At 39.9% G+C, this 15101-nt stretch overlaps 1 protein-coding gene across 1 annotated transcript in view; it reads left to right on the top strand.

Moving 5' to 3' along the window:
• Positions 1–768: 768 nt before the first annotated feature.
• HEMGN (hemogen) overlaps positions 769–15101 on the top strand; it is a 19606-nt gene continuing 5273 nt past the window's right edge. Inside the window, exons 1-3 of the mRNA XM_008050541.1 lie at positions 769–913; positions 8197–8330; positions 11531–11624. Coding sequence (XP_008048732.1) covers positions 8252–8330; positions 11531–11624 — 173 coding nt within the window. The 5' untranslated portion in view covers positions 769–913; positions 8197–8251. The remainder of the gene's footprint in view (positions 914–8196; positions 8331–11530; positions 11625–15101) is intronic.

The following is a 15101-nucleotide window of genomic DNA, read 5'->3' as shown; positions in this document are numbered from 1 at the left end:
CTGAGGTGAGAGGATTGCTTGAGTTCAGGAGTTTAAGACCAGCTTGGGCAACATAGCAAGACCTCATCTCTACAAAAAAAAGTTAGCCAGGTGTGGTGGCTTGTACCTATAGTCCCAACTACTGAGGAGGCTGGGGTGGAAGGATCACCTGAGCCTAAAAGGCAGAGGTTGCGGTGAGCCGTGATTGTGCCACTGCACTCCAGATTGGGTAACAAAGTTACAGGCCCTGACTTTAAAAAATTATCACATTGTATTATATTCTAAATCCAGATTTATTTGTTATCTATCACCCTCGATTCCACTGTGAGTTCCTTGAAGGAAACGACTCCCATTTGATTTTTCTGTCTCCAATTCTTAGCAAAGGGGTTGGTAAGAAATAAATGCTCAATAAATGTTAGCTGAATGAATATAGTAGAAAAGATATATATATATATAAATGAAAAATAATTTGAAAAAATTATGCAATATTTACCACAAAAGAAGCTAAAATCAGGTGCAATTATAGCACCGAAAAGAGAGATCACATCTAAGCAGGAAAAGGCAGTAGAACAGAATGGCTAAATCTTTGAACTTCAGAGTTTAAAGATTTGAGCCCTAACTTTGTCACTTATGAATTTATTTGACCTAGGAATGTAATCTAACCTCTCTAAGCCATAGTTCCCTTATCAGTGGAATGGGGATAATATTAGTTGGAAGAACAAACTGAGATATGCACATGAAGTGTCAGCTACCCATTATGAGTTTGTAGAGTGGCTAACATCTCAGCATATCATTGTCGTCATCATCATCAAGGGTTTTGTGATGGGGCCCCTCACTATCTGGATGGGCAGATGTAGGGAAGAACACCGACCAGCCAGAAGGTATGCAGAAAACTACTGTGGGTGTTAAACAGATTTAAGGCAAAGCTGGGAGGGCAGGTAGCACTACTTAATTGGAACATTGGGTAGTTTCAGGAAGTGATGGGAGAGAACATTGCGAAGTTGGCCTTAAATGCCAGACTGAGACTTTAGTCTTTATTCTGCAGGCAATTCTGAGGATTTCAGGGCTCTAACCAGGGCAGTTACTGGTTCAGAGCCAGCTGTAGGAGGATTGTTTTGGCTGTTTGTGCAGGATGAACTGGGGAGGGTGAGGATAGATGGAAGCAGATAAGCCACATAGGAAGTTTTCCAATGAGAAGTTGAGGTCTCCCTCTGGGATGGTGGTATGGGAAAGAAAAAGAGGGATCAATACTATAAGAAAGAGATTGGCAGTAGTGGGACACTGCCAGGGTAGGGGGGCACATAACATCAATAAGGGTACCCAAACCTTACCTGTACGATGACCACTTATGTATCTAGCTCTGAATTGTACCCCACATCTTTAAAATAAAAAAAAATTGAAAAAAGAAAGGAGGGAATTTGCATGTGGGACATTGGGAAGAACAAACTGGCAGAACTGTATCCAGCTGGATGTGACAGACCAAGGGAAGAGGCAGAGTCAAAGAATTCTGAAGGTTTTCAGCTGGATGGCCTGGATCATGGTACTACTATTCTAACAGAAACAAGGCATAGGGAGCCTAGTTTAAGGGGAAGATAACTTTGCTTTTAGTTATACTAAGTTTGAGGTACAGTGGTATATTCAGGTAATGAATGATAACCAAGAGACACTGGAAAGTGTGATCTTAGAATTCAGATATATTCATTTAGAAAATATCTGTATAGCAGTAGTAGCTGAAAGGAGTCCACCCTACAGGTTTCATGGAGTATGGCCCCACAAACTCCTTGATTTTTTACCTCTAGCTTCCATAACCATGAGATAATAAATGTTTTAAGCCCCCCCAAAAGTAGTAGTAGCTAAAAGTATATAATTGGATCAACTGTCTTAGAGTGCAAGTATAAACTCAAAAGGATCAGAGGCTCTTGGAAAAGATCCTCCTCCATCCAGGGGGGTGAAAGAGAAGTCTGTGAGCAAGGATGAGGAGGAGGGAGAGATAGGTGAGAAACATGCCATCATAGAAGCCGAGGACGGAGTATCAAGGAGAATAGACGTGCTCAGAGGAATCATGAGCTGTAGAGAGGTCAAAAAGAAAGCGCTGGGAAGGGACCACTGGGTTTGGCCATTAGGAAATCATTGATGATTTTATGAGATAATAATAGGTGAAAGAAGAAACTAAATTGCAGATGCAAAGCAATGAAGTGGTGTGAGGGAATAAAGGCAGTACTGAGGATACATTATTGGCTCAAGAAGTCCAGGAATGAAAGGACGGGAGATGATGGTGGCTCAAGGTGGGAGTAGAATTGTTTTTCCCCAGATAAATGACCACTCACCGATGTTTATTCAGTAATACTTATTTGTCTATACTTTAATAGAAGGCAACATTGGTGAGAGGACACCAGAGGAGGGACTTTGGAACAAACTAGATTGAAAGTCAGGCTACAGTCATTCTAGAGTTATAAACATGTTATCTGTATGTGTACAGCGGCATCTGTTTTAGCAGACAAAACTCATTTATCATACAGCAACAGACTGAGAGAGGAGAACAAGACTCTCCCTCTCCATTTAGGGACACAAAGCATGAACCATTCTTTGAAAGATATTCAGAAGCTTTGAAGAAGTATTTCACAAACAGAAGAAAAAGAAGTATTTCAGCAAGAAAGGAATGTTAGGAAAAACAAGTGTACAATGTCTTCCCTTCTTCGACTTTTCCACTCAAATGTATTTTAGGAAAATTCCCAGGTGCATCATTAGAAGACTTTAATAATACTATTAACACTGTCCAAGCTTTGGGGGCTTATATCTGCACAGTGTTTTTCATTGTATATAAAGCTCATGATCTCTTTTGTCCCCACAGAATCCTGGTGAGGTATTATCTTTCTCTGTTTTACAAGGGAAGAAACCGAGGATCAGAAAGAATAAAGTGATTTTTCCCAAATAATCCAGTCGGGAAATGGTAGAGCCCTATACCCCCTGCTTTCAAATACCACTCACTTGGTCTTCACAGCATGACACACTAGCTATGGTAGGACAAACCAAAGTGTAGCAGGAATCTCATCTCCCTGACTTTGGAGGCTCTGTAATTTTTATCAGCCATAGCTTAAAATGATATTAGCTTTGGGACACTTTTATCAGGTCTTGTTTTTTACAGGATCCACTACATGGCCTGATCCATTTTTCCTGTTCCCCATTGTCACCGCCATCATAAAGAGAGACCTGGGGCAGAAGTTCTTAGCAATGTGTTTCCTTCCCTCCTACATTTGCCGGTTCAAACAGGTCTCTGAATCGCATGAACAAGGCCTCAACACTTATACCTGCTTCAGGTGGTTCAGAGACAGAAAAGCAACTCCCTCCCTATACCTAGTTTGTTCTAGTAGGAAGAGGGCCGAACTTGAAGGCTGAAGGCCCAGCTTCCAGGGCAAACTCCCTGTCTAGCTCTGGGACTTTAGTTATGCCACTCAATGCACTGAGCACCAGTTTCTTGATCTGAAAAAGTGAAGATAACAATAGCTACTTTGTTAAGCATGCTGCAAGGATCTAGTGAAACATTTGTGAAAGTAGGGCCCTGTGCAGGGTTTAATTTTCTGTTGTAGCCATCTTGTAATTCTTAATAATTTTTGAAAGAGGAGCTCTGCATTTTCATTTTGCCCTGGGCCCCAGAAAACTACAGAGCTGGTTTTACCTGTATGCCCTTGGCCAAGTCACTTTACCTCCACAGTCTACAATTAATTGAATTTTTAGAAAAGCAATTGTTAAGTCAATTCTCAATCCTCCTTCTATTTCACCTTCAGCAAAATTTGACACAGCTGACAGGCCTCCCCCTCCTTGAAACATCTTTTCCCCTTGACTTTCAGGACATGATGCTCTTTTGTCTTACTGGCTGCTCCTTTGATGTTTTCTCCCAAATCTGTAAAAACATACCAAACTAAACTTCTGATCGTCTCCTCTAAGCCTACTCTTCCCAGTCTTCCTCATCTGTTAATGCTAACTCCATCCTTCCAGCTGCTTGTACCAAACCTTTATCTTTGATTATTCATGTCTCACCCCATATCCAATTTGTAAATTAATCCAGAATCTGACAACCACTTCACGTAAGCCTTAATCATCTCTCACCTGGATATTCTTCTGATTGTACTTCTTGCTTTCACCTCCTCCCCATATCCCATATAGTAGCCAGAATAATTTTTTAAAAAATTTAAAAAATATATTTTGTAAGACAGAGCCTTGCTATGTTGCCCAGTTGGTATCAAACTTCTGGTCTCAAGTGATCCTCCTGCCTTGGTCTCGGCTTTCCAAAGTGCTGGGATTACAGGCATAAACCACCATGCCCGACTCAGAATAATTCTTTAAGTATATGTCAGATGGCATCACTCCTCTGTTCAAAACCATCCCATGACTGTCCATCTCACTCGGAGTAGAAATCCTACAAGGGGTAGCAAGCTTCTTCTCTGATCCCACCTCCTCACCACTCCCTCTCCTCAGGTCATTTGCTGGGGCTCTCTGTCTGGCATGCTCTTCCAGATATCAGCATGGGATAACTGGCTCCTCACCTCTTTCCATCCTGGTCACCTGTCACCCTCCTAGTCAAGCCTTTCTTGATCACACTATTTAAAACAGCAGCCAGCAGCAACCTCCCCTTCACTTCTCATTCTACTATTCCTGGTCCAGTTTTCTCTAAAGCACTTATCATCTGATACAGTAAACATTTTATTTATTTGCTCATTGTTTAGCGCTCCCCATTAGGCTTTGTAAAAGTAGGAACTTTGCCTTTTTACTACCCTATCCCCAGCACATAGGACAATGCTGAGCACAGACAGAAGAGACAACAGCACATAGAGCTCTGGCACAGATGATGACATTGCTATTATTAAGTCACAGCAGCATCAAGCCCTCTGAGTATGTAAAGTGCTTTCCCAGGCTGCATGTCTATGAAGCAGGGAGTGAGGGCAGTTATGGGACTACCGTAGGCCAAGACTCCCACTGGATCACACTGAGAAGACAGAAAAGTAAGTCAGCCGCCGTAACTGTCCTCTGAGGGTGTGTGGCCTAGAGGGAGCTTTTGTGTGTATATGCAAATAACTCTAGAATAAGGCCACATTTGTTAAAAATATATGGTCTTTAATGCCTAGCACTACATACACATTCTGGGAACTCTAGAGTTTTCTACAGAGAGAAGAGACCATGAACTATGGCTTGTAAACTTATGGTATGGCTATTTCTGTCTCAGATTCCCGCCCTGACCTGTTTATCACACCAGAGACACCTTGCCTGACTTCCAATCTAATTTGCTCCAAGTGTCTTCACTGGATCCCTCCACCCAATGGTACCCTCAATGTACTGTTAACTTGAGATCCCACCCTCCTATAGTCCCGCCACACTCTGCTTCTAGATTACAGGGAATATGTGACAGGGGTGAAATCGACTTAGGAAGGTTGTAACAGTATATGAAGAATCTAAAAAAAATTAAAAAAAAAAAATATATAAAGATCCATATGCTCTCTATGAGCCTACAGTTCACAGAGCTCAGGGACTCTACAGCCTGATGGCCTTTCTCAATATGTGGTACGCCATGGGTATTCATCAAAATTTTCTGAATCGTTGAACTGGGTGTTCTAAGCTCTAAGTAAGGGCAATCCTATCTATGAAGTCCTTCTGCATTCTCTAAAGGTATCCCAGAGGGATTCTATTTGACTATTTTATTAAACTATCATAATGTGAGAAACAACCTAACTAGTAAGAATAGAAACCTCTCAAATAATGGGACCAATATTTAAAATGCCAGTTTAAATTATAAAACACTACTATTTTATAATTTTCTGTTACTTTGAGTGCTTTAAAGCCCTTATCTGAAAATTCAAAAATTTCAAGAGATAAATGACAAAGAATGCCTGCCATTCCCAACAGGATTCCTTTGAATAGGAGCTCCCGAGGTTATCTGAAATTTTAGATACAGAGATTTACTTAAGGGAAAGAAAGACTGAGGAACTGAGAAAGGTAAAACTGAGCATTAGGATCTGATAATTAAAAATCAAGTTAGGCCGGGCTCAGTGGCTCAGCCTGTAATGCCAGCGCTTTGGGAGGCCGAGGTGAGTGAATTGCCTGAGCCCGCGGGTTCGAGACCCGCCTGGGCAACTTGGCGAGCCCTCATCTCTACAATAAATCAAAAACTTAGCCGGGCGTGGTAGCACACGCCTGTAGTTCCAGCTACTTGGAAGGCTGAGGCGGAAGGATAGCCGAAGCCCAGTAGGTCGAGGCTGTGGTGGCCAGGAGCGGCCACTGCACTCTAGTCTGGGCGACTGAGTGAGACTCCAACTCAAAAAAAAAAAAAAAAAAAAAAATCAAGTTAAATTTTAGTGGGTAGGTATTTGGGTATTTGTTATATCATTCTCAACATTTCTCAGTGTGTTTGAAAACATATATCTCCCATACAGTCACATGATACACACATTTTCATACCCAGGCAAAACCATGCATTAAAAAAAGACCCATCTTATAATCTGTAAGAAGTGCTGCTGACAGCAAGAATATACTGAATGCAAAAATCCTACCCTTCCTTGGTTCTCAGTTTCTCCATATACAAAACAGGGGGAAGGACTAGATAGTTTGGGCTCTTCCAGGTCTAATGCCTTAAGACACTATGTAAGTATGGGGCATCTATTCACATTATAAAGGTCTCTATAAAGAAGTCCCTTCAGATTTTGTTTCTTTAGTGCATTTAAACTTTGACTTGGTTTACCAAAACCTAGTTAATATAATTAATTATTTTAGAGGCAGGGTCTTGTTCTATTGCCCAAGCTGAAATGCGGTGGCATGGTCATAGCTCCCTGCAGCCTTGAACTCCTGGGCTCAAAGCGATCCTCCCACCTCAATCTCCTGAGTAACTGGGACTACAGTGTGTGCCACCACACCCAGTTAATTTTTAAATTTTTGTAGAGATGAGGTCTTATTATGTTGGTTGGTCTCAATCTTCTGGGCTCAAGTGATATTCCCACCTTGGCTTCCCAAAGTGCTGGGATTACAGGTGTGAGCCACTGTGCCCAGTATGGTTACTATATTTTTATTAGTTATAAATGCAGCTGACATTTATTAAGCAAGTTCAATATGCTAGGCACATATAAAATGCCTTATATGGGTTATTGGACTTAATCATCCCGTAACCTTAGAGGCAGATACCAATATTCTTTCTATGTTACGATAGGTAAACTGGCTCCAGGCTTATTTAACCTGCCCATGGTCACTGAAGTAGAGAATGGCAATACTGGAATTCAAACTCTCTATTCAATCTGACTCCAGAACACATGTTAGTCTATGTCTCCTAGACTGGCTGTCTGTCAGGAGGTGCTCAGTGTTTCTTCCTTAGTGGAACTGTGGTTCTCTGTGCCTCACAAATAAGGTGACTGATTGGAGGTATAGGATGGTTCCTTTGATTTCAACTTAGTTTCTGGGACATAATGGGGGGATATTTTCATTAAGGAATGCTTTTAAACTTCCCTCTAGTAACAATTAATTTCACTACTTATCTTGAGTCACTTGTGAATGACTGAGTGAGCAAAACAGAGTATACGTTTTTCTTTGAATTTTTTTATTTGGTTCTTTATGTATGTTTATTATCTAAATTTAACAGCATACACAGCAAGACTTGATATTATTTTGCAACAGAGGTGAAAAAAAGTCACACAGGAAAATAATGTAAGATTAATTTCACATATATATAACACACTTTCTAATTTTCACATCCATTATTTTCACTTCACTTGTATGAAAGTAAGCAAGACAGGAATTATTTACCCATTTTGCAAACGAGGAAAGAAAGTTACAAAAAAAGGTAGTGACTTGCCCTAGGCCACTGAGCTGGTTGGAGTCTAGACCCAGTGCTCTTTCTACATACACTAGGCCACCTCCATTTGTAAAAAGGAATGTCAGATCCAGACATTTCCTGGCAGACAGAACCAAATGGCTGCTGCACTGGAGGCTGTGGCATGCCAGGCTGTGGCTAGAGGGGTTCCCTGCATAAATAGCAACCTATGCTAGAGTTTGCTAGCACCAGCCATTTCCCCTACTCACACCTGTGCAGTGTGATAAAGAAAGTAGAATTAGCCTGCAGTTGTGGCCTAACTAGATAAAACTTTTAGGCGGGAAGTCAAGTGACAGGCAAACTTGTGTGTGTGGTGTGTGTGTGTGTGTTTTTTTTAAATGTTAGTTGTTTTTGATATTTTAAAAAAGCATTTAGGCTGCTTGTGGAAGTCAGACTAAAATAGCAGGACGGCATTGCAGCAAGATGAATTTGGAAAAAGACCAATCTCATTTGAAACGCCATCAGACACCTGACCCTCTTCAAGAAGAGAACCATGCTCCAGGTAATGAAAAGACTTTAAGAGGTGGTGGCTGTTGGGAAGAAGTGGGCTATTATAATTTTCCTTTTTATGGATCTGACCCTCCCAAAAAAAAAGAACAAGGGCATAACTGAGTACATTCCTATAACTTTAGGTGGGAAGAACTGGGACTGTATAACTTCCTGAGGTGCCTTTTCGTGCTAAGATTTTAAATAAGCCAGAGAAACACAGGTTAAAATAAATAAGTTGCGCATAAGAAATATAGTTAAGTGAAAGATAATGAAAATATCCAATACTGAATAGCTGTGGTAAAACAATTAGACCTATATACTTCTCTGGTAGTACAAATTTGGTGTAACTTTTGAAAATAGATCTGGCAACAGATGGCAAAGACTATAATACGGTTTATTATTTTGACTTGCTAATCTTACAGTCTCTGGATCTGTCCTAAAGCAGTATTTCTCAAAATATTTTGTGGAACTCTAGGCCTTGAGATAATCTAAGACAATGTTTTGAACTTTTTGTTCCATGGATTTCTATGGTATTCTGATGATCCTATAGATCCCTGAGAATAAAAATGTTAAGTACATAAAATTAAATATGTAGGATTATAAAGGAGACAATTATATTAAGATACAATTATCAAAATTAAAAACTGTTATCACTAGATGTGCTTATTTATAGATGCATTAAATAATAAGATTCAGTGATATATCTAACAATCATAGTATCAAATCAAATAAATCATATCCAGTAAGTGGCATTTTAAGGTATCTACAACAACTGTAATGAAATATTAAAAATCTGTGATTTCTTTTTGTTGACAGTCACATATTGCTAAAAGTACTGTGGCTTGTTATCTATATTCATAATTTAAGAAAATGGCAGTTTTAATTAGAGGTTGGGAAAAATAAAGGTACTTTTTCCCCATCAAGAACCCTTGTCCAAAGAACAGAGGTGCCATCGGGGCATGCTCCATCTTTTGGAGATCCCAATGCAGACTTGTATCACTCCACTGGCTCTAAGAAATTCTATCAAAGACCCATTAGCTTTTCTCAAACTTGAATGGCAGCCAAAACTTTTTTGATAATACGCTTAATTTTCTAAAGAACTTGAAGAAATACTGTCCCAAGGAAACAAAATCCAAAAAGAAGGCTTATGAATGTACTTAATATAAGTTGGTATAAAATAACAGTTAATAACCTAAATGCTCAAAATAAGTGGAATGACTTGGTAAAGGAGAATATATCAACTAGATTAAGTATCATATTGTCATTAAAAGTATAATTATGAAGGCTATATCATAGAAAATAGTTCTGATACAATGTTAGTTTAATAAGATAAAATTGTGGTATGCTGTGATCACAACTTTGTGTAATATAGGAACTGGATGGAAATGAAGAATAATATGAAAATAAGTTATCATGTTAAAGATGGAAGAATATAGCTGTTTTTTCATTATTTGTATGATCTATAAGAAATTTTAAGAAACTAAAATTAAAATGTGACTATGTATTGACTAATTACTACATATCAGGTACTGGGGAAAAAAAGACAAATAAAGTTTAAGAAATTAAGGCTGAGCATGGTGGCTCACACCTGTAATCCCAGCACTTTGGGAGATGGAGGTGAGAGGATTGCCTAAGCCCGCGAGTTCAAGACCAGCCTGGGAAACATGGCAAGACCTCATCTCTACAATAAATAAAAAAATTAGCCAGGCATGGTGGCACATGCCTGTAGTTCCAGCTACTTGGAAGGCTGAAGCAGAGGGATCACCTGAGCCCCGCAGGTGGAGGTTGTGGTGGCCAAGAGCTTGCCACTGCACTTAAGCCTGGACAACAGAGTGAGACTCCAACTCAAACAAAAACAAAAACAAAAAACAAGAAACTAAGAGGTTGGGAGCACACATATACTAATACTGTTTCTTACATACACCAATACTGTTTCTGAATAGGTCTTTAACTTTTTCATTCAAAAATGTTCACAGGGCCTCGGAAAACCCTTTATAAACAAAAGCATAGCTGTTGCCTGCATTATATAAGCATATGTAGCAGTGAGATGATGTTTCCTTTTCCAGCATATTTCTTTTTATATATCAATTGATAGGAGGCAATGTAAAGGAAACTTCTCATTTTTTAGGATTTTAATTATTGCCAGGCCTGTTTAAGACACAGGTTTATAACAGTTTGTTTCCTGCTGCAGTTTAAAATGTATATCTACAGTTGTAGTAAAGATTTAAATGACTTGGACCATAGAGATAATTTTTTACATTTTATTTTTTAATTGTCATGGTAGGTCAAGTCATATTAAACCTAAGGATGTAGAGTTTTAGTTTATTGGCATTTAACAATTTGCATTGTTTGGCAGATACTAGGATGATGTCATTACCTATCAGCGTGCTAATGAATTTTTTAACCATGTAACTGTATGCTGAAAACATTTAACATGAGTTGTATTTTAATGTAACACAATATTCAAAAATTAATTTTTCAAATTGAGACATAAAAACTAAGGCATTTTAAATATCTGTGCTCTAATCCAAATATTTTAGAAATATTAATTGATACTGCTTTTTACACAGGAGAACACAAAGTTATACCTCAATTTACTTGAAATGGAATATAGTGGTGACCTCAAACAAAATGAAGAAAACATTTTAAATTGTTTTGACAAAGTTATACATGGTTCATTACCTATTAAAATGAGAACTGGGCCAGACTCAGTGGCTCAGCCTGTAATCCCAGCACTTTGGGAGGCCGAGGCGCCTCTGAGCCCACGGGTTCGAGACCAGCCTGGATAATTTGATGAGAAACTCGTCTCTTCAATAAATCAAAAAAATTAGCCAGGCATGGTAGCGTGTGCCTGTAGTTCCAGTCACCTGGAAGATTAAGCGGAAGGATCACTGAAGTCCAGCAGATGGATCACTGGAGTTCAGGGTGCCACTGCACTCCAGGCTGGGTGACAAAGTGAGACTCCAACTCAAAAACAAACAAACAAATAAAATGAGAATTTAATTTTCTCAGGAAAAAAAATTGCTTACTGGATGTCTGCTCTCAGGCTCTCTCTGGAGATACAAGGATAAGTGAGGTAAAGTCTTTTTTTGTCCTCAAAAAGCTAGGAGAGAAACCTAGCATAGGAATTCTGCCACTTGGCGATAGGATTCTTTTGTTAATAAATGCCACAGCTCATCACTTTTTCTTATAACTTTCATTTCGATCTTACAGAATTCATTGGAACACGGAATTTACGAAACAGAGAACAACTCAGAAAAAGAAAAGCCGAAGCACAAGAAAAGGAAACTTCACAATGGCTATTTGGGTATGGTATCCTCACAAGGGAAAAGGAACTAACATTTGCTGAGTGTATGTCATGTGCCAGGGAGTACTGTGCACGTTTACATATACTGTGCTTACTCTTGCTAACAGTTCTGTAAATCAGGCGCTGTTATTCCTATTTTACCAAGAAGGAAAACTAAGTCTCCAAAGGATTAAATCTCTTGCCTAAAGTCACACAGCTAGTAAAGAGGTGGGAACAATTTTTTCCCCTCATCTCCTTTAATGAACACATCAAGCAACCAAATATAATGCAGAGAAGCCTGGCATTTAGCTACTATGATAATATAAACATAGAAGCATCTTATTGTTGGGAGTGGAAACATCACGGAGGAAGCCTCCAAGATTGTTCTCTAGGCTTTCTTTTTTTTTTGAGTTGGAGTCTCACTCTGTCGCCCAGACTGGAGTGCAGTGGCCGCTCCCAGCCACCGCAGCCTCGACCTGCTGGGCTCCAACGATCCTTTCGCCTCAGCCTTCCAAGTAGCCGGAATTACAGGCATGCGCTACCACGTCCGGCTGATTTTTTGATTTATTGTAGAGATGAGGTCTCGCTGCCCAGGCGGGTCTCGAACCCGCAGACTCAGGCAATCCACTCACCTCAGCCTCCCAAAGGCGTGGGATTACAAGCTGAGCCACCGAGCCTGGCTTAGGCTTTCTATTAGTAAAATCTTTACTGAATACGTGTGACTGACTCTCCATGGAGCAAACCAAAACATTGTCTGTAAATGAGTGACAAAGAGTTTGGTTGTTGCTAAATCTCCAGTCGAAACCATCTGCATGTACTCAGGGAGGGACTACAAAATCAGGATTATAAATTAAGCAGCATTGAATTGCATCCTCTTAAAATATGGCTGTGACAACTGGGGACTTGCTTGCTTGGAAAAGAGAACCCACAGAGCCAAAAGTGTAGCATCCATCTAAGCCAAAGTTTCTCAACTTCAGCATGGTTGACACCTGGGCAAGATAATTGTTGTAGGAGGCTGTCCTGTGCACTGTAGATGCTCTGCAGCATTTTCTGGCCTCTAGATGCCAGTAGCACCTCCCATTCCAGGTGTGGCAACTAAAATCGTTGACATCTGATAACTGGGGTGGGGATGGAGGGATGAGCAAAATTACCCCTGGTTGAGAACCACTGATATATGCAAAGCAATCTTCTTAAGAAAGGGCATTTCCTACTTCACTGACTCCTAATATGTACTGCTCTGCTACAGCAGAAATTTCTATAATACCAATTAGCTCACATAAGATTGGTAAATAGGAGAATGATGTCAGTATAACATGAGAGTTGTGTTGGTTCATGATGTTTCCCAGTCAAAAGAGGCCAGAGTGGTGGGAAGAGAATTAAAACTGTTAGCAGGAAAGAGAAAAAGGCTTCAGCTTGGCTGCTGTATAGGCAGGATCCTTTTGAGCCCGCGTCCTATGTTCCCTCCCCAGAGAGGCACAACACCAGCCTGGCACAGCTCTTCACCCTGTGGCAGCTTGCATTTTCTCCTGTGCCCAACTTAATGGCAGCCCCGCCAGCTCAGAGCTCAAGTCTCAGCATCTACAATTACACAGTTGCTTTTTTGCATTTTACTATCCCCTGAGACAGCTTCAAGCCACAGTAAGCTGCCTGTCTAGACCATCCAAGTTGACTCCTTGGGTACCAATGATTGTTTTTGTTAGTGTTAAAATGTTACACAGGTTTTGAATCTTTATCTTAAGCCTCTCCCCTACCTCAATATATCCACTGTTAATTTTTATTGGATTATTCTGAAAAAAATGAGGTACCTAAAAAAGAAGCACATATATCATTTTATAGCAGAAACTTCAGCACTGGGGTCCCGCGGCAGGTTAAAGATTAGCCAGTAGCTCCCTGAATTCCACATCTACTAAGCAACCTTCCGCCATTACTTGGCTTCCCAAGTACTTGCCTACAGAGGGAGTACATTTGTTTGCCAGCCCAAGTATTCTCTTACTGTGTGACTTTGTATTTCTGTTCATTTAAAAATGGGTTCTTACGTTTACATATCAGTCTCTTCGCCCAGTAGATGAGATCTGCCCCTGAGCTAGTCTCAGCCTGCTGACAGAATTGCATTTCTGAGTTTGCTGGGCTGAGGGGACAAGACTGAGGAAATCTCTGAAGTAGATGACACCTTGGTGAGCCTCTCAACAACTGGCTGGACTTGCTCTGGTGACACATCTCTATAGTGCTGAGACCTGTGCCATTTATTCTTTCTACACCGTGCCACACAGTGAAACCTTTGCAGTTTCAGAGAGAAGCAACAGAGTATATGGTTATGAGTCTATAAAGCCAGACTGACTAGATTCAAAGCCTGACACCCCTATTGCTAGCCGGTGACCGTGAGCAAGTTATTCAATTGCTCTGCACCTTAGTTTTGTCATCTGCAGAATGGAGATAATACTATCTACTTCATAGGATGATGTGAAAATTATATGAGATTAAAAAACAAGTAAATTACTTAAAACAGTGCCGGATATATAGGTAGTACTGTGAGTGTTTCCTATATTAATATTAGAGTATTTTTATATTTGATTAATTCATTAATGTAAGTTCTATGTAATTCTTATATACCACATGAAGTTGGGCAGATATTATTTACCCTACTTTTACCTATAAGGAAACCAAGGCATGAAGAGGTTACTGACTTGCCCACAATTAAGAGAGAGTACAGACTAAAGTTTAGGCCACATACTTTGGTATCTTTTGAAAAATTATCAGGGAAGACAGGGATTATTTTACTCAGATTTTGTCATAGAGAGTTCTGCATAGCAAGTTATTTAGGATTTAATATCTAGAAAAAAAAGAAGTGTTTCCTAAAAAATTCAGCTATGCCTTCTTTTGAAAAAGAACTGACAATAAGGATTTTATTTATCTTGTTACCTTGGTAACTTGGAGAAATAATTTAAAATACTGAGGTGCCATAACCGTCCTCTTTAGTTTTTTTTCCTTTATAATTTTTAATATTTGCTTTTGACTATGCTATTATATATATATATCGTATATCATTTTGATAATAACTTCAAATTGTGTTTGGTGAGGCAATCTTTTAAAATCTTTTTATTTTTTTTTGAGTTGGTGTCTTATTCTGTTGCCTAAGCTGGAGTGCAGTGGCACCATTGTGGCTCCCTGCAGCCTCGACATCCTGAGCTCAGGTGATCCTTCCGCCTCAGCCTCTTGAGGAGCGGGGACTATAGGTGTGTGCCACTACGTTGGACTTATTTATTTTTTTTTATAGAGATGAGGTCTTGCTATGTTGCCCAAGCTGGTCTCTAATTCCTGAGCTCAAGCAATCTGTTTGCCTCCACTTCCCTAAGTGCTGGGCTTACAGGCATGAGCCACTTTACCCAGCCTAAAACCTTTTTTTATTATGGAATTTTTTTTTTTTTTGAGTTGGAGTCTCATTCTGTCGCCCAGACTGGAGTGCAGTGGCCGCTCCCGGCCACCGCAGCCTGGACCTGG

Source organism: Carlito syrichta, unplaced genomic scaffold, assembly GCF_000164805.1.
Source record: "Carlito syrichta isolate Samal-C Ts95f unplaced genomic scaffold, Tarsius_syrichta-2.0.1 Scaffold149186, whole genome shotgun sequence".
Lineage (NCBI taxonomy): Eukaryota > Metazoa > Chordata > Mammalia > Primates > Tarsiidae > Carlito > Carlito syrichta.
The sequence above is the reverse complement of the archived record's forward strand: the minus strand, read 5'-3'. Positions and strand labels throughout refer to the sequence as shown.